The sequence below is a fragment of the Sparassis crispa genome (assembly GCF_003851025.1).
Source record: "Sparassis crispa DNA, contig_000012F, whole genome shotgun sequence".
In the NCBI taxonomy this organism is placed as follows: Eukaryota; Fungi; Basidiomycota; class Agaricomycetes; order Polyporales; family Sparassidaceae; genus Sparassis; species Sparassis crispa.
The window spans coordinates 900,932-920,148 of NW_020939759.1; the positions used below are offsets into that span (position 1 = coordinate 900,932).

Here is a 19,217-nt window from a genome sequence, read left to right on the forward strand (position 1 = left end):
TCGGTGAGAGACGTCACGCATCGCCTGGAAGAACAAGTACTGGGAATGTCTCCGCATACGACTTGAACAACTTGTCGCCCAGATCCCAAAATTCTAGTACAAGCTTCGACCAAATTATTCGGGCAAGTTTTTAGTGTCATCTCCCTATGCGTTGAACCTCCCTTGTCGTGAATGCCAGCAGTCTCTTTTCGGCCGTACGCCAAATGGACGAAGTTATGCGGTTAGACGTTTAGATTGTGTCGAATAGAGGATTTCTACAAGGTCTTCATAGCTCTTTTGTTTGCTACGATGCGGAAGACCCTTCGTTCAGCGTCCGCCAGATCCTGTCCTCCACAGAGCGAATGGTCGCCGCCGAGGAATTTAGGCTAAGCATGAAGTATGCAACGTCTCCCAACGTGCGATAGTTAATGCCGAACGGCGCGCCCCCCGGCGCAGCGGAGATCTGCTCACTGTCCACAGCGAGCCTCAGCGCGTTCAAGAGATTTTCTGCGGAGTGGGATTGATATCCTGGAATAGAATAATCAATCGTAAAACTAACGAGAGAAGAAATCAACATACCTCCAGCTTCGTCTTTGATTTTGATCACAAGTAGGGTGCCCAAAGCCATGGCCTCAGTGACAGTATCCAACCGCGACAGCGCGTCGACCAGTTGTGCGTCCCAGAAACTCCACACACCTTTCTCGCGCGCTTCCGGTGCATCCGAGCATCCCCACCGCGCACGCGCGTCCGACCACTCACTACCAGACGCCATCTTCTCCACGATATTCAGGGTCTCGTTTGCGACCTCGCATGCGGCGGGATATGCGGTATAGCTGTGTCCATGAAGAAGGGCGTCGACCTTGTTGTCGCTGATGAACGCTTGGAAGATCGCGTCCGACGTGAGTGTGACTGCGAGAGGCATTGAGCCCCCTGTCAGGATCTTCGCGTTCACTGAGATATCGGGATTCACGCCAAGGAAGGGGATGGTGCTTCGTAGACCGAGACGATACAGACCAACGAAGACCTCGTCGAAAATGACCGGAAGACCAGACCATTGCAAGGAAGGCTGCGACGATGCAGCAGTGGGTACACCACGGATGACATCGATGAGGACGCGCTGGAAGAGCGGGTCGACGAAGATCATGCCTCCCGCGCCCATGACCAGGGGCTCTAGCACGAGTGCCGCGAGTGTGTGATCGCCTCCTTCCCAATACTTGCTGAGCGTACGCTCGATGTACCTTCGATAAAAGTCCGCAAGCGGTGTTTTGAGTCGCTCGCCCACATCGTATGTCCAGCTGAAGGAGCCAGTGTAGACTTCAGTATCGTTAGATTCTGTGACCTGGGCTATGGCAGGCGGGAGCGAGATGACCACACGTCCGTTACGCCCAGCGACGGTGGGCGGCTCGAGCCAGTATCCCTTCGCATTGTGCCATTCACAGGTATATACGCCCTCCTCACATGCGTCCATCGCGCCAATTGTGTCTCCATGATAACTGCCCTTGAGCCCCAAGACACCGAGCTTCTTCCTCTGCATACCGTCGAGATTCTCGCCCTGCCTGAGGGCGAAGGCGCGGAGCGCCATCTTCAGAGCGACTTCCATACCTGTGGAGCCATTGTCGGAGAAGAATGCGCGCGAAGCCCAACCTTTGCCGGGACCGTGCCGGATAAGGCGCTCAGCGAGCTTGAGCGCGGGCAGGTGCGTCGCCTGGGGGAACATAACGTGCCCATACCGCCCAGCCGCCTTGGCTGCCGCCAAGGTCAGAGTAGGATGAGCGTGGCCGACTGCCTGCGTCCACCAGGACGCAGAGCCATCGAACTGTGACTCCAAAAGTGACCGGGGTTCATATCTAGCGGTGGCAGGCTGGGAGGAGCGGTGAGCGTTGTACACCGAGAAGTAGTCGCCCCACGCGCTGTCGATGACGTTGACGTCCTTCTCTCCTTTGACGAGGCCGTGCTGCACAAACGGCCACCAGATTGCGTCGAGGGACCTTTGCGGCATCGAGTCGATTTCTGTGAGCCTCCGCGAGTGGCATTCATCGAGGTGACGCAGAGCCTCGAAGATATCGCCCTGAAGTGACGGCGGAACAATTTCCTGATAGTACTTCTCCGTCACACGGAAGTTCTCGTCGGCACTGGCAGGACGCTCTGGTGGGGCATCCACAGCTATAACATGTACGCCGCGTTCAGCGAAGTAGGGAACCAAGTACTCCCAGTTGCGGTAGTACTCGTCGCGGAAGAGCATGATTGAGTCAACAATGTAGCCACGGAGGAGTAGAGACTCGTAGGATGATATCGTAGAAGAGATGCCTCCTAGCTTGGAATCACCGACCAAGACGACCGGCAGGAAGAGTGGACGATAGCTATCTAGTTGGGTCGTACCCGACAAGGTAGGGCTATGTACACCTGGAAGGCATCGTCAGTCGACAACTCATCTTGAAAATATGGAAATTCGTGGTAACTCAAGCGTGCTCGGGACTCACGAGTTGCCGCAGCTCTTACCTCCTGCCGTCTCGACGTACATGTGCGCCGGATGGGCATCCTGAGAAGCGCAATCTCTGATATGGCTTGCCACGGCCTTCGCGAAAATGTCGTCCGATGGAACGGAGACCTTCATGCTCATTGTAATTCATGATTTCCGCGACAGAAATACGGAAAATCCTGACCTCCTCTACCCCACTCTTACCTGCACGGCGGGCCGCCAAGTGCGGACTCACTGGATCATCAAAGCGGAAAAGACATCTGCTGTGTACAGTGTCTGCGTGGGCTCCAGAGAAGCGCTGGACATGTCTAGGGAAGTATGACATAATCAGTACGGCGAGCAGCACGGGCAGCCAGGACATATGCTAACTCATCGTCGGCATCTTCCATAGGCCCGGTGCTCACCGGCTTCAGGTAGTAGACTGTGTTTCCCTTCGCAGCAGAGGCCCGAACGAGGGCAGAGGTCAGGATCGTCTTTCCGACATTAGTATTCGCACCGAAGACCTGGTGAACGCGAAGGTATTTGAACAGCAACGACATGATACGCTTCAGCTAGTCCTGCATAGTAAATACCAGTCGGCCGATGGTGGTATAAGGCAACGAAGAGACACAGACAAAAGCTTGACTGAGAGCATATCAACGACACCGGTCTCGGGCGTCGGTCACCCGCTCAATATCGGCAAAAACATTTCTCCAACCAGCCGAGTTTATTTGTCCTTATTGAATTCAGAAGTTCTTGCCACACATGTCCAAACATACCTGCACAAGTACTATGGGTTAACACTCACTCGGCGGTACCCCGCCCTACTTTTATCTACTATATAAACCTCACACGGTACCTACCAGAACCAATCTCCACCTGGACGTTCTCCCCGTCGTACTGTAGTTAGTCATGTACAGACCGGAGTTCACCGCGTCTTAGCACTCTGTTTGCTTGTTGCGGTATATAAATGCCGAGTTCATCATCATCATCACTCACTCGGCGGATCCTGTAAGTTGAGGTTAATAGTTTTTATTTAGCAAGCCTAATCGATGCAATGCCTGGGCCCGCTATGGCCGGCTTGCGCGCCCTCACCGAGGCGCGCCGAAAAACCTGCCGCCGCTGTCGGCACATCTGGAAAAAGAACAATACCTATGTAGTGCTATGTAGCTCGCGTAGGACCAAGAGGCCTGTAGCAATGTCCCAAATTATGTAGGACTCTATAGAACAGGGTTTTCTACCGTAGACCTTGCGAGGGCTGTAGTTTCTGAGGACTGTAGGAGCTGTAGGCTCGCGTAGGAGCTGTAGGTCTGTAGGATCGGCTAGGAATCCCTTTTACAGTTAGCACGATTCCTAGATAGGCACGTATGCGCACATCCATTGGCTCTCAGGCCGCCGCCAGCAACTTCATTTCAGGATATCGCCGGGTTTGAAAAATACGATATGGACAATCAATTACATTGAAAAAGTGGTGTGACATTACAACGACAGTGAGACATGGTGGTCCTTTTGTCGGCACGGTCGCCGTAGTTTTACATACTCTAATACCCTCAACTCGCGGCCTCCAGCTGCTCTACAAAACCCCTCACTCCACCTCCATCACGACGAAGTCAACTATCAACAGCGGTAAGTTCTTCCAGAAGTTGCATGGTTGCCAGATCCTCAACGGCACCGGTGTTGGATCCAAGAGCTTTCACTGAGTATGCCTCCTAGTCTGTAGTATAGTGTTTATTGTACACCAAGGTTAGCAATGGGGAGTGGAAAAAGAGACGAAGAAAGAGGAGATGCTTAAGTGACAGAGTAGTGAATGGCGGCGGGTTATACATTAGTCTTCAAGCTTGTTTAGGGCCGGAAGGTACACCGCTAGACAGGATACTTTAGGATTTGACAGGTGGACGGCCCAGTAGTTTTCCGGAGTTCAGTCTTGAGGATTTCCAGAGGCCAACAAGCCTTGTAGATTCTAACAATTCCATCCGGTTCAGCATTGAAAGAGGAAGGTACATACATATTATGTAATTCTCAGAGGTATACGTCCTGGTGCTGCTGGCGCGCTCGCAACCAACAGCTAAAGTTAACGGTTTCGACACCAATAAACAGATAACATTTTCGGGCGGTGTGCATGTCAATATTTAATAACTAAGCAGCTATGCAATGGTTGCTGCAATGTCCCCGAGTTGAGCCAATTGAATGTCACCATCCATTGTGTGCAGCGGGAACTCCACGGGATGGGCGATACTGTTCTGTAGAACGTTGAACTCAAGCCCCACAACATTGCCCCCCTGACTCTCGATAACAGCCTCCAGATCACCAGTGTTACTGATAGCCTCGAAGTCTTGTGCCAAAGGGTATGTGGGCTCCTGAGTGTTGCCAGCAGCAGGTGCATGCATGCTGAGCACCGCGCCGACTTGTGTGCGCAAGGTTGCCGCAGTCAATTGCACTACCGAACCATATTTTTGATTGTCCGCAGCAACGAGACCTGTCTCCCACCTGGTCAAGACCTTGTTAGTCATGTTTCATGCTTAGAGATGTTGAACCCATGTGAGCCACTCAGGCGATGACCCTCGCCCGTCACTCACATCAGGAAAAACGCAATCCTAGGTAGCACCACCTCTCATCTCTCTAGTCACCCTAGGCTCGGTAGTTTCCGGTAGCTGCAAGATAGTCCTCCAGAGTTCTAGGTAGTAGTGGTGTGCTTCACTATAGTACTAGGTAGTGTCGGAGGGGCTGTATGACGTGTCCTTATATTGCATGGGCAGTCAAATGATAGAAGACATGTGATTGACCTCCCCCACTGACATCAGAAGTGGAGAAGTTCATTTCCATGCTACTTGAGGCACGATCCCCTTTCAGTCTCACCAGCAATCTTATGTATTTGAATCATGTAAGTAACGGAACAGGAGAAAATCTTCATGACGCAGGTATGGGTTTACATAGAAGAAATTTGCTTGCTCGAGAACCTCAGCGGATGTCCAAGAATATATCATCTTTCTCCCCCACTGTGGTATCAGATGACAACTGCGAACAATTTGTGTCACCGGTATAATTGATGTCCGGTGTTGATTGTTTCGACATGAATACGCAATCTTGTACATCCCAATATCTGGAACCGGTGAGTGAAAGGGTGTGAACCATTCCACATAGGTCAAGGGATGCTTGAATTGTGTACCATACTCTTTCGGAAGTCTGAAAATTGCACGAATGCGTGCAACACGCAAATCTGGATGGTATGTCAGAATCATTCTCATGACAAGCATGTACTGAATTCACCTTCCAGGGGAGTCTTGTTCTTGTTGGAGTCAAATGGATCTCCGGGAAATTCGCGTGCAATAACGGTGTCAAAATGAGCTGGGACTTCTTTCTGCAATGCCCTCGCTGGAACTGCTGGTGTTGCACGGATAGTGTCCTTTTTCGGGGTATGTGAGACTTGCCGTGCTGTTGGAAGGCTGACTTGCATCCACTTGTAGACCGCAAACCGTGTCCTGTCATGCATCCCTTGAGCAGCAATTGGAACTTGGTGGTTGCATGTGGATTTTCGGAGGAAATCCTCAAGGTTATGCAAGAAATCAGTATATCCAAAATCTTTAATCAATGTTCGGACTGTCTTTTGCCCAAATCCGAGCTGCTTGGCAATTGAGTATGACAGCGGAGCATCCTCTGAATCGTTATCTCCTTGATCCGCATCTGTATCTGTTGATCTGCCCTTTGCCTGAGTTTTTTTGGGTCGTGGTGGTTCTGCCCACTGCAGATATACCTGAAACCTGTGAACGGCCTCCTGTCATGTCAACCAGGCTGTCATCTGCTTCAGGTAAGCCTTCTTGTTTGTTGCACTGTATGCACGCTTGGCAAAATCAATGTGAAGGCACTCTGAGTTCTCAGTATTGAATCTGTCCACTGTTCCAAGACTGCGAATGGACCCTCCATAGTGCTCCGCTGAATGGGCCTTTGGTATGTTGAAATCTTTCCGGATGCTCTTCTCCACAAAGACATGCTTGTTTGCATGAAATCCCTTCCAGGCAGCTTCAAGTTTGGCAATGGAATCATCAGTATGTGCCTCAAAATGAGCATAATAAATGAAGTCCAAGACGGAGCGCACTGCACAAAGAACAGCTGGGTCACTTGCTCCCATTATAACACCTAGGAAAACCTTCTCCATATTTTTGTATTCTGCGCCCATCCACTGTGAGATCAGTGATATGCCTTTGTTGAAGTGACGCAAATCTGGGTGAGTTGTCATAGCTTTGAAGTGTCGATCAACTTCAGCAGCATTTCCATTCATGCACTGAGTGACCCAGTTGACAAGATGGTCTTTGAAGACACCCTTGTGTAACTGGTGGAGAATATCGGGGGTTATGCATGCAAAAATGTTACAGTGTGGCAGCTCCCTCCAGAATGGATCAATCAATTTCAGGCCCAAGTCCTTGAAATTATCTGGTTTGAGTCCTTGAGAGGCCTCCGACAGCACAGTTTCAATGACATCAGGGTCGCGCATAAGAGAGTGAAGTGGTTCTCCTCGCTGATTTGGACTGACAGTACACTTTGGACAGTGACTTTCACGACAACCTGAGACAAGACATTGCTCAGGGTGATCCACAATGTATGCTGCCAGAATAGGGTACACTCTTCGCACACATCTGTCGGCACAGACCATCTCAACGCCATCCTTGTCGGCCTTGATCAAAGGGTCCAGAAGTGACCTCATGCATGAGTGGAATAGACGCACACCCTCAATTGATCTTTGCCCTTCTGAGAAGCATTCAAGCTTTGTGACTGGGAGATAGCCGATCAAGATCGTGGCATGTGCCGAGGGTTGACGTCGAGTCGACTTCCCGATGTTTCTAATGGAGAGGTAAACTGGCCATGCAGACTTGTCACCACTGAAGTTTGACAACTGTGTCTTGTCGGATGACAGAATCACAGGTGCAATTGTCGCTCCGTCTGGCATTATTTCCTGGCACAAGGTCAGTTCACTGCCTGATACTATATTTGAGTGAATATCTGCACGTACCTGGAGGTCCCACCACCACTGGCCTGTCCATGTCTCATCATAGATCCTGGTGTCTCCATTGCAGTCTGCAAAGACTTTCTCTGGTGCATATCGTATCGCATCCTTGAATGCGGGATTGCCGATCAGTTCCTTGATGCATTCAACAGGATCACGCTTCCACAGTTCTAGGGTCTCTTTGCAAGGCTGACCCTTTTCATCCAGCAAATCACCAGTGACTTCCCAAGGCTCGCATGACCAGGAGGGCCCCTGTGGAAGTGCATCGATCTTCTGATAGAAGGCGCGCTTGTTATAGAATGACAGGTTCGTGCATTCTCGGGTCTGAAGTTCTCATGTCAGTTTAGCTCACAGCCTGAGAGAATCAGCAGACTCACTATGGGTAAGTTTAGATAGTTATCGGTAGCCATCTGACTGAGTCCCGCAGTCATTAGCCAGTGCGTGAGTTCCCACTCATCCCGACTGGCAAATGGATGCCAGGATTCTTCCCCTGCAGCTGCCTTCTTATCGCGCAGGGTTTCAAATTCTGTCTTCGCCTCACGAAGGACAGCAGCCACATCAAATTCTGGTGGGAAGTCTTGGATCCAGGGACGTTTCGGTAAGCCCCCATACTCCTCATCTTCCACCTCCTCAACAGTCACACGTCATGAATGCAGCTGTGCAGGATGTTCCAGTTGTACTAATTCTTCTATCTCCATTGAAGTGCGTGTTTGCAAAGGAGGATCCACCGGCAGGTCTTCTGCATCGAATGGCATCTTGGGATATGAGAGAGTTTAGTAGAGAGGTGAGATTTCGCTGAATTTGCAACAGTTAAACCAGGTAAATGAACGCTGGCACCAGTCAACATGGCGTGGCCACAGTGTGGTCATTCATTGTTTACATTTATGGCAAGTTCAACACTCAGTCACTCTGCTACTCCATTCACCATCATGCTGAAATGCAAACCACACACCTCTCCTGTTTCCGAGCCAACTGACTCTGAGGACTCCAGCGTGGCATCAGAAGTTGAATGACCAAAGAAGACTGCAAAAACAACGGGAACATCTCCGTGCAACAAGCGGCCCCGTAAGGCTTCGAAGAAGTAGAAAGAGATAGGTGAGCACTCTGCGGCCTCACAGATCGTCATATGAATCTCTCTGCAGATGAACATGAAGTCATTGTCGCCCAGGTGCAAATCACAAAACTCCAGAAGAAGCTCACCAATGCGAACAAACAGCTCGCCAAGCAGAAGAAGGCGCTAGCTGTCGCACAAGCACCGACTGAAGATGACTTTGAGAGGATACCTGCTGAGGAGGAAGAGCCGGCCAGTGATGCTGAAATGGGCATCAACCTCATATCTTCGGTACATTCTGTTGTTTGCTTATTAACACGAACTTACATCATTTTGACGGCGGCCATGCTACCGCCAATAGTTCAGAAAGGGCCCTGCTGTGACAATTCTCATTCAGAAGGCTAAACTAACTCAGCACCCTCAAGTGACCCTTCAACACCTGCATCGTCAAGGCTCGGTGCATGCAGTGGCCACACTGCCTACACAAGCCTTGCAAGACCCGAACTGGCACTCGATGCAGTCCGACTCTCTGGCCACAGTGACAAATACACCCCTAGATCAGGATGACACTTCATCCATGCGCAACCATCCACCATCTCAGCCAATGGTCTTGGACTCCTCGGACCCAGAGAACATTGATGTCTGTGCAACTCCTACCCCCCGCACAACCACTCACAAGTGGCACCGCCCGATGGGAGGCTCAAATTCTCTTTCCGCATCAACTCAAGACTGCCCAAAGTCTTCCATGGCACGCTCAGGTTCCTCACATGCCCCTGTCACAAAGGCATTGAAAGGCGCAGAATTCATCAACGATGAGTCTCCAAGCGGGCGTCCGAAGGCTTCTCAATATACAGATGACGTCATGACTTTGCTGCTCAAGACATGTCACGAATTCAGCTGCCGCATCTGCGCAGTGGAAGGGTTCCCCGATACTGACATCACTATTTAGTGGGCCCGCGAACTTTGGTCCGAGACTTGTCGCACTCACGGAGAAGGAGAGGAGTATGAGTTGTCGGAGAGGATGATAAGCATCTTATGTCTTCTTTTCTCTGTTGTTGCGCGTTGAATCTGACCCCATCCACAGATTATAAGCCGCAAATCAAATGCACACGGAGACCTTATCGACGAGATTCGCAAGCATATTGCTGCTGCTTATGGATTTGTTCCTGGCGACAAACCAGCAGCTCAACGAAAGAACGTTAAGCTCTATCAAGGTCTGATACACGAATCAACGTTCCATTACAAAATACGTTCTCTTCATTATTTCCAATTGGGCTGTTCTCTTATTCTCGTAGGACTTTGATCTGGACGTGGGAAGTCATTCCGGCTTCCTGCGCAATACCATTGTCACGAAGTTGATCAAGGAATGTTTTTTCAAGAACAAGAACTCCGTCGGTATCAAATTTCGGAAATACTTTGACCCGATTCGCACGCCGACTCTAGCTCTGTTGTTGACCGGGGTGCGTAGACTCAGACTGTTGGCTCAATTTGAGGCTGCTCATATTTCATGGATAGGTTGAACACTGCATCGAAGAGTGGTCTACCGGCATTCATGCTCAGGTAGCATTCTCGGAATTTGAGAATAAGCCACGGTATCTGAACCACATGGAAGACATCGCGAAGTGGGCGCGACCATCTCCTGGTGTTGTATGCAACCTGTGTAAGAAATGGCATGACCGCGCTCGATAAGGACTTGTTTTCGGCTTCCTCATGTCCCTCGATAACATTCTCTCCAGCCGTGCCACAGGTGTTGCAGATGATGATGCGCCAACCGGGCATTTGTCGGCTGCAGCAATCGAGGATGCACAGAAGGAGTTACAGGGACACACAGGGGAAACGGATAGCGAGGCGGAAGATGATTGATCATGTACTAGTTCCAGTTCTGATCCTTAGTATGATTTCTGCGCACTTAATTTATTGGTTTCATACATGCTTTGGAGTACTACTGTGAGCTATAGAGCAAGAATTCACCTCCTGAGCACCTGAACTAAGACTACTACTGAGCAGCCCATTGAAAATCGGTAGTGCTCCATAGCACTCGCTAGACACACGCGGCGACTACAGTATACTATCGGGACCATGCGGGTGACTCTGGAGGTTTAGGAAGACGGGGACTTTCCTATCGCGCTATCACTGCTACAGAGGCTACATAGGTCTACCTAGCAAAGCCGATTTTTCCTGATGCATGCGCTCGTAAAGTGCATCAAGTTTCTCTTCAACGAGTTTCCAGTATCTGGTTTCATCCTTTGCACCGGCTTTGTCAGCGCCAACAGCATGCTGTAATGATAACTGAGCAGCATGTAAAATTTACGAAGATGATGCATGCACTTGTAAAGTGCGTCAAGTTTCTCTTCAACGAGTTTCCAGTATCTGGTTTCATCCTTCGCACTGGCTTTGTCAGTGCCAACAGCATGCTGTAATGATAACTGAGCAGCATGTAAAATTTACGAAGATAAAGAGTCCACATACCAGCATGGCCAGAGTTGCCAAGATACTCTGAGGGATTGGGTTGGGAATGACCGGCAGATGATACTTTTCAACTGTGGCACATGCGAACTGCATGAGCGTTTGCTGCTTAGTCATTATAGATGCAATGATCTGGGTCCACGATGGAAGGCATTAATAGTGACGGCAATGGAACAAAACAATAATACCTCTTTGCACAGGACACACTTCAGCTCCCCTGCAAACTTCTTCAGCAACTTGTCAACAAGGTGTTGAGCGACCGGGTCAGTCACGTAGATGCCCATCCTGAGCCATTCTGCACGATAGTGGACATATGTCTGTGGTGCGATCAGCACCACAGATTGGTTGGCAAGAGACAAAGTGCTTACAGCAACTCGACTGTAGACCTTGAGATAGCTGTGAAGAGGCTTAACGAGCCAATGGCCCATCAAAGCCTTTAGAATAGCCTGTCAGAGACACAAGTGAGTACATTGACCTTAGAATGACAGCCAGAAGGAAGGACATACCTCTTGTGCAGCTGACGGCATCCAGCCTTGACGCACATTTCTCTCAATGGTCATTACCATTTCCACGAGATCCGTGTGACAGTATCTTGCATCTCGATGCACTTCGTCGAGGACAAATTCAGGCAATGCATGTAGACAATTTGCTCGGAAAGGGGGCACTGATCAAAGGAAAGGAGGGTATGAAAATTTTTGTGCTGACAATAATCAATGTACATACCTGCGCAAATGCATGGATTTGGTCGTGCATGCTTCCGAGTTGAAGTTGATCAATTATGGCATCCAGACGCTGTGGTTGGACGGTGGTGGAGGCCTGAGAATTTAACTCTGAGGACATGCTGAGACTTCCCGGCCCACCACCGCAGGGACTCGAGTAGGACTGATACAATTCAGAATGGGGAGAGTCGCCAGAACATCCCACAGTGTTGATGAGGGTTGACGGCGGGGAATTTTCATCTGCAGGTTGTAACACATTGCGACGGCCAGGTACGGTGCAAGTTGAGCGAGGCTGCAGCGTTGGATAGGGAAGATATCTCGAGTCAGAAGTGCGATGGACTCGAAAAGGACCAGGAGTCCTTGGTGGAAGCTGATTGCTGGCAGCAGAATGCATTTCTGAGGGGCAGAGTGGTGAGCGACTCGGAGTGAGAAAATTGGGATGATGACAAACCTTTACATTGGCCCACACCACGAAAGCAAATGCCTTTCCCAACTGGGATTGTGTGGATTGTCGAGTTCACAGAATGGAAAGCTCACCTGTGAACGGTCTCCGCTTGCACTCAGTTAGACTACACACATGCAATAATGAGAGAGTTAGCCCAGTCGATACAGCAGCTAGAGAGCCCACGTGGTGATGTGAAAAATGATGGATGTCTGAGTACACTCAGCTCACGAAAATGTCTATCTACACCTGGTATCACGGGTAACAAAGTGGAAACTTTATAAGGTCCGCAATCACCTGCGGATTGATGTTGAACTTCGGCGATGTTGTTGATCATTTTGACGGGTGCGTGGGTGGCAGTGTGTGGTGTCAGAGTGTTTAAATGCCAGCAAAGTTGTCCAGAAAATCAATAAATGTGTGGTAAGTACATAGGAAGTAACAGTGGATTGTGAGACCCGAGTGCAATGAGCAACAGCGCACTTTAGCAGGTTAGCGTTCAGTATCATGTCCAAAGATGGCAAGTTTGTACCTCGCTTCAGATTGTGACCTTTATTCTCCCACACCTTTAACGAACCCTCTTTATGATGCCCTATGATCTCCGACCATGCTCTGCCCAAACCACAGAGCGAAATTAGTGCAGGTTGCATTACCTAGTGCTTGTGAACTATATAGCACGTTTCTTCACAGATGGTCCATCAGCACTTGCAACCATTGCATCCATACCGCTCGATGTCTTTGGCTGCAACTCCAGGTTCTCCAAGGCCTGTCATTTACACTTCTTCTCCTCTCTTTTTTGCTGATTGTCCTCCTTGCGTTGAAGGGCCTCTGCTTTGCGCTGCTCGACTTCTGCATTCAGGTGCGTCTGATTGGCCACCGCATGCTCAATGAGTTCATAATGTGCCAGAGCAGGATATCGCTCGTGAGGTTTGAAGACTTGGAGAATTAGGGCATTGGTGAGCTGTGCGAGGTTGAGCACTAAATCTTCAGGGCCTTGGTGAGTTAATTCGGAGACTTTTTCAGCCATCTGCACTCGTTCTTGTGCGATGGCTTTCGTCTTCATCACCTGGCAAGCATGGTTGGCACAGTTGTGAAAAGTATTAGCAGTGCCCTTGATGTCCTATAGTAAGTCTTTTCAGTGGAAGAGCATGCAGCAGTCTGATGAGTAACTGACATCCAAGGTGACGAAATGATAGCAGCCAGCGACAGGTGTCAAAGATGGGAGTCGATAGGGTAGAACAGAAACAGAGCCGATTTTGCCTTCCATCAATAGGAGTCTCAGGAGTGCATGATCAGCCCCACGCAATAAGATCTCTTCGACTCGCCCGCACTGAATGTCCGAGGTGGGCGTGGTACGGTAAAAAACCCATGTGCCCATGGCTGCTCGATCACTATTTGCTAACGATAGTGACTGGCATCACAGTACATCCATTGCAAGTACACTGAGGCTGCCAAATCCTGCGCTAGCTGTAAGTGTGTCTACAAAGGCACATTTTGCATCCTTAAGCAGCTGCGGGTGCCTCGCTATCAAAATTCCTGCTGTGAGATCACGATATAATTTTCAAGACCGCACTAACCTGTACCCTGCATTTCTAGCATCCCCTCCATTCCCATCAGATACCTGAAAATTTGGTCATCTGCCAGGCCTCTAACTCCATCTCCTGCCTGAACTCTCATAGGGGCACCAGGCATTGATCAATTGTACACGAAGCCCCCACTGGTCAAGTGTCGCACAGCGTGCAGGAAACTGAACACTTTGGCGATATCATGACTTGGTGCATGGCGATTTGAGTGCACACTGCGCAGTCTGATGATGAAATTGTATGACTCGAAGCCCTCTACCAGACTACCTGGTAAGATACTAATGAAATGTATATGTGCAGTTCACTTATCTCAGCTTCGTAGACACGTCTCGAGAATGCTATCATGGATTTCATGGCGGCAACAGCACTGTGGTCCACCCAATGGTTCAACAAGCCAAAATTTCACTTGTTCATTCACCTACCTTCATATATACAATGATTCGGGCCCGCAATCCTGTATGCGACAGATTTTCAAGTACCGGCTGGAAGATAAGAGGGGCCAGACGACACAATGCAAGCCAAGCTTCATAGGCCTTAGGTGGTATCAGTCCATGCAACACTGACGGAGCCACTTGCAGAATGGCACGGAAGTCACGTTCAACCAAAGACCCAGCGTACTGTATGAAGGTTGTACCACGCAGTGGTGAGATGCCCAGTCCTGACACATTTGCACTGTCAAGCTGAATCTTCAAAGTTTGTTTACCATCCGATGTCTGTCGAGAAACTGCGTCACGCCAAAAGTACTTCACAGCACCTAACAAGACCACATGAAGCGCCTCAAATGGTGAATCCTGGTTGGGATCAAAGTCTTATATAATCTAGGTGAGCTGTTATGTATACCAGTGTACTAACCACTAGTACTCACCTGGAATGAACAGTACCAGATTGAACAAATTGTCCGGCAATTCTGCATGCACAGCTGCCAAGGTTTGTCGTAACTCTTCCGATTTTGTCATCCCTTGAGGTGGTGGAGCTCCCTTTTGACGCGCACACACAGTATTGACAGCGTCCTGCAGCTGTGCCATGAACATGTGAAAGTACTTATCCTTGGTTCCTGACTGTGTCGCCATGTCATCCACTGCACTTGGAGCACCACCAAGGACACGCCTCAATTGCTGCTTGAGATTGGCCAAGGTGTTTTCCTTTGAGCATGGTTCCCCGCTCTATTAGTAATCAGCTTAGCAGGAATAATGGATAAAGTCGCAATGTCTGACCTTCATGAAGTCATCTATCCTACTTCGTTCACCCGCAAGTCTCTTCTCACGATTCTGATCATCTGCACCTCTGACCATACAAGTGCGGCAGAAGCATTTTCCTTTCATGCCGATGTGTGATGCAAATTCACTTGACATTGGGTTATCCCCAAGAAATGCGAGGATCCAAGGAACCACGAGCACTGTCTCGTCATATTTACAATCCCAGACCTCAATGCCATGCTCGCGTGTTTCCCTATAGATGCAATACTCAGTCTCGTGGCACATATAAATTGGCGATGCCAAATACCGTAGGACACTTGCTAGTTCTTCAGCCATTTCTAGTGGTGCAGCAATGTTTGAAGTGGCAAGATAGTGGATGTTATACATCAGGTGAACCAATGAGCATGGCAAACCTGCAAGTGTGAACAGTAGTGAGTTATGTTTGTTCCACTTTTTACTCCTGTTCCCTGATGTGTCGTCACAATACAGCCAAATTGGTAGTGACAAAACCCGCTTTCCCTGTGCACGTTCACGCCATGGATTGAGCGTTGGATGGTCCCATGACTCCAGTGGTGTTCGTGGATCATCGGAAGAAAGAATCCCTGATGACATGCATTCTCAGACTGAGCATAATGATGTAGATAAGTGTGCACTGACCTTTGATGCTTTGTGGTGATAGGAGCCCATACTGACACTGAATTTCTGGCAACATCAACTCTTTCGCAGATAAGAAGAATGCATCCAGACGCAATTCCTTGTTCGCTCCCTGCCGACAATCTACCACAAATTTGGATCCATCTGCCCACAGCAGTAATGAATTGATGCTCGCCCAAAGCTCTCCGCCCTTCTCACACCAGCGCTTGATCATAACCGGGCTGACAGTTCCATACGAGTCCATGTTGGCCATAGCGACCTCTTCAATGAAGTAATGTTTACCATCTTTCCCCCATGCCATCGGACAGGCTATATTTGCATCAGCTTCCAGGCGCCATCGTGCTGCCTGTCGGCATTCTCCCAAACAATCACCAGAGTCCTCTGGCATGGTGTGTATGTGATGTTGCACCATCGGGTTTGCAAATTCCTGTGTATGTTAGACAGTTGCATATTACAAGGACTATAGCTGACTTACATGCTCAATAACAGTTTGGAAGTCTGCCATGGCATACATATTCTTCATAGCAGACTCGTGAGTTTGTGTGTTCCCACCCGCAATCTCAACGACACTTTCATGCCCGCGCTTAACCTCTTTAACACTAGGCAGATTGTGCATGCCATTCTTGGTCCCGAACCACCTCACGGCCTCCAATTCACGCTCGGAGAACATTGCTCTTGGAAAGCTACCCAGAACATCAAGCGAGCAATGCTATTTCGCGGTTAGCCTCATCCAACTTCAACTCAAGTTTGCTTACTTCTTTATCCTGCCATGGCCACCATCCTTCCTTAGCAAAAAGTTCTCTAATATATTCCGGACCATGCTCTACAGTATCCAGTAAGCATGCATGCCTCTAGTGTACCCCAGCTGAACTCACGCAAGCTTTCCTGAAAAGAATCCATCTGCCATGTTGCAAAGGATTGCAGTCCTTCAGCATCACACTGCACAGTAGCTTCCACATCAAAACTGTCATTCTAAAGCCCCGCCATCTCTCTCGCACGCTGCGCAAGCGTCGGGGGTTGCGCATCTTCAGTTTCTTCAATGCCTGGTCTACCGTGATGCACGATGCCACCCCAGTCATCATAAAGTTGGTGCAGATGATCACTGGGAAGGGCAGGACCATGGACCGTAACCGGTGGTGCGTTATTGCAGGTGGAGATGTTATCGAACTCACTGGAGTGAAACAGCATGGGCGGCAGCCAAAGGGGATCACTCCCTAGCCAGCGATCTTCCTGTGAAGTAGGAGGGCTGTGATGCAGCTGCGATGTTGACGGCTGTGCATCGTCTTCAGTTGATGGCTCATTGAGTCGCTCGTCGAGAGCGTCTTCATCTACGAGAGGGTAGGACTGCGAGAGACCCAGTGGGCTTGACATTGGATTTTCAGAATCTCAGTGCCTAACCTGGAGGACATGGCTAACAGTGTCCTCATGGCGCCGAGCAAGCGAGAGGGATTGGAAGGCTTGCGACAGACATATTTCGCACCTCCATTGGGCGCGGTGTGGTAAATGTGTAAAAACTGTGGAATATTAATATAATGTCCTCTGCATAGCCAACGTGAACTTACATTGAGAGTTTCGTAGTGCCATGGTGCCCCTGGGTGATAATACTTTCAGTGTCACGCACCGTGCACTTGTCTCAAACTCTTAAGTCCCTACGTCATATGATCTGCCTCTAGGCTATGGCGGACCCAACGGAAGATTTCAGCATTCCAAATTGTGGTTATCCACAAGCCTTGTTGACCTCTGGATATTCTCTGGCTTTTTCCGCCGGAAATCCACAGTTCACAATTTCCTCTCAAAAATTACAGATCCAGTGTCTAGCAGTGTAAGGACTTAGTCGAGCTTTTGAGCACGACACAGACTGCGGGGGTAGTGTCGGTGGCTGGGAATCGGAGTAGGAGCGTGAGAACATTTTCGTGGGAAGAATAAGCAGTCGGCCCGCCACTCTAGATACCGAATTTCTACAGAGTCCTACATAGCGATCACTTTGCTATGTGGTCCTACATAGCACTCTGTAGGTGGGCAGTTCTACCGAGGACTACATAAAAGAGATGGTTCTACAGTGAGAAAATCACCTTTGCAGATGAACCTTCTCCACCCCACACGGGCGGAGGAGTCTCAGCACTAGGACAGGGGATACATGTAATGGACAGACTAAGGAGGGGCTCACTGCCCTTTCTCCTGATGTCCACCTGGCTGCCCTCTAGGTATGCCTATTGCTGTTTCCCTGACCGTCCTTTTGCAGCTGACGGACTCTGACTGATCTGTAGTATTTCGGCTGATCTACATTATTTTGTGCTATAGTAGCAGATTGATCCCATCTACCATCTTATGAATCACTATTAAAATAATAAAATAATAAAATTGGAGGAGGGGCTCACCGCCCTTTCTCCTGACGTCCACCTGGCTGCCCTCTAGTATTTCGGCTGATCTACATTATTTCGTGCTATAGTGGCAGATTGATCCCATCTACCATCTTACAAATCACCTATGCCTAATGCCGAGTCGCAGACAGCTTCAGACCACCGGTCGTCCACCCCCAAAATCGGACTCTCTGCACAGGAGAACGATGTCAGAGTCGAGTGCATGGGTGTTGTTCAACAATACTGCGAGATGCAAGTCAGTCGAGTCCAAGCAATTCGAGATCTCTCGGACATCATCCTTCGAGCCCCTGAGCCAGCTGAAGGAGAAAGTTACCGAGACAAGGCTCTGGAGGCCTACGTGGAGTTCCTCAATGCCCACAACCGAGAGTGCAGAGTTGATGACTGGGAGCAGCGAGAGCTGCGATCCGGAGGAGACGAGCTTGAGGGCGGTCATGAAAAGGAAGTCGAACACTCGCCCCAACCAACTGCTAACACCGCCGAACAAACGACGCCGCATTCCCACTCACCTACTGGATCTGGCAGCGGGGATGAGTTCGACAATGAGCCCAGAAAGAGACAATGGCCGAACCCCAGAAAATTTGACTGGGCCGTGCACGACGTCCTGAGGAAAAACGGTCGAGCTTATCAGGGAATACACCCTCGACCTCAAGTTTACAAAATTGAATCTCCTCACCTCTGTGGGAATGCCTCAGTTCCCCGAAGGGGAGTGGGCCAATGTTCTCACCGGAAGAGCGGTCAACCTTGACCATGTGTTTAGTGGACGCTACTCAACAGTTCAGGAGGAGAAACACAGGCAGAAGGTGGGGGAGTATGAGATCACGCACCAGAATATCACACCGGCGAAGCGAGTCCAGTCTGTCGGAGATTGGGTCATCGCCTGGGATATGGCCACTACAGCCACCTGCTATGCTTTCCAGCATCGACAAACTGAACTCGCTGAATATGGCAAATACATCATGCAGCTTTTGGCAGCCACTGCCGACGAGTTCTGGGACCGAATCCTCGACTATGATCGGGCAATATGCATGAGAGTTGGAGAACACCGAAACCTACGACTCATGGATTTCGACCAATTCATTGACCTCAAGCACCAGTTCCTTGACTATGCCGGGGCTGGAACAGGTGCAGCGCTCCGAAGCCGTGGTGGAGGAGCATGGACTGCAGGCCCTGTGAGATGCCATTCGACAGAGCTGTGTCGCTGACTCAACGAAGGGAAATGCAGCAGTGGGGCATCAACCTGTCGCTATGCACATGTGTGCACCAAATGTTGTCTCGCCGGACATGTCGCTAAG

General features: G+C 49.7%; 7 protein-coding genes across 7 annotated transcripts; 1 reads left to right on the forward strand and 6 right to left on the reverse strand.

The window, feature by feature from the left end:
* Window positions 1-283: 283 nt before the first annotated feature.
* On the reverse strand, window positions 284-2,997 carry SCP_1303050 (hypothetical protein; the record flags this gene model as incomplete). The annotated part of the gene is made up of 5 exons (XM_027763601.1): window positions 284-507; window positions 559-2,382; window positions 2,479-2,587; window positions 2,643-2,766; window positions 2,828-2,997. 5 exons carry the CDS (start codon window positions 2,995-2,997, stop codon window positions 284-286), a joined length of 2,451 nt encoding a protein of 816 aa, XP_027619402.1.
* Window positions 2,998-4,581: 1,584 nt separating this feature from the next.
* SCP_1303060 (hypothetical protein) lies at window positions 4,582-4,947 on the reverse strand (the record flags this gene model as incomplete). The annotated part of the gene is made up of 1 exon (XM_027763602.1): window positions 4,582-4,947. One exon carries the CDS (start codon window positions 4,945-4,947, stop codon window positions 4,582-4,584), a length of 366 nt encoding a protein of 121 aa, XP_027619403.1.
* A 1,265-nt stretch (window positions 4,948-6,212) lies between these two features.
* On the reverse strand, window positions 6,213-11,519 carry SCP_1303070 (hypothetical protein; the record flags this gene model as incomplete). The annotated part of the gene is made up of 9 exons (XM_027763603.1): window positions 6,213-7,385; window positions 7,443-7,760; window positions 7,814-8,065; window positions 10,740-10,764; window positions 10,816-10,901; window positions 10,957-11,085; window positions 11,142-11,270; window positions 11,322-11,399; window positions 11,460-11,519. The coding sequence occupies 9 exons, from the start codon at window positions 11,517-11,519 to the stop codon at window positions 6,213-6,215; spliced, it is 2,250 nt and encodes a 749-aa protein (XP_027619404.1).
* A 1,361-nt stretch (window positions 11,520-12,880) lies between these two features.
* On the reverse strand, window positions 12,881-13,174 carry SCP_1303080 (hypothetical protein; the record flags this gene model as incomplete). Its single annotated transcript, XM_027763604.1, has 1 exon — window positions 12,881-13,174. The coding sequence occupies one exon, from the start codon at window positions 13,172-13,174 to the stop codon at window positions 12,881-12,883; it is 294 nt and encodes a 97-aa protein (XP_027619405.1).
* A 3,342-nt stretch (window positions 13,175-16,516) lies between these two features.
* On the reverse strand, window positions 16,517-16,915 carry SCP_1303090 (hypothetical protein; the record flags this gene model as incomplete). Its single annotated transcript, XM_027763605.1, has 1 exon — window positions 16,517-16,915. One exon carries the CDS (start codon window positions 16,913-16,915, stop codon window positions 16,517-16,519), a length of 399 nt encoding a protein of 132 aa, XP_027619406.1.
* A 1,143-nt stretch (window positions 16,916-18,058) lies between these two features.
* SCP_1303100 (hypothetical protein) lies at window positions 18,059-18,358 on the reverse strand (the record flags this gene model as incomplete). Its single annotated transcript, XM_027763606.1, has 1 exon — window positions 18,059-18,358. One exon carries the CDS (start codon window positions 18,356-18,358, stop codon window positions 18,059-18,061), a length of 300 nt encoding a protein of 99 aa, XP_027619407.1.
* A 250-nt stretch (window positions 18,359-18,608) lies between these two features.
* Window positions 18,609-19,127, forward strand: SCP_1303110 (hypothetical protein; the record flags this gene model as incomplete). The annotated part of the gene is made up of 1 exon (XM_027763607.1): window positions 18,609-19,127. One exon carries the CDS (start codon window positions 18,609-18,611, stop codon window positions 19,125-19,127), a length of 519 nt encoding a protein of 172 aa, XP_027619408.1.
* Between the last annotated feature and the right edge of the window lie 90 nt (window positions 19,128-19,217).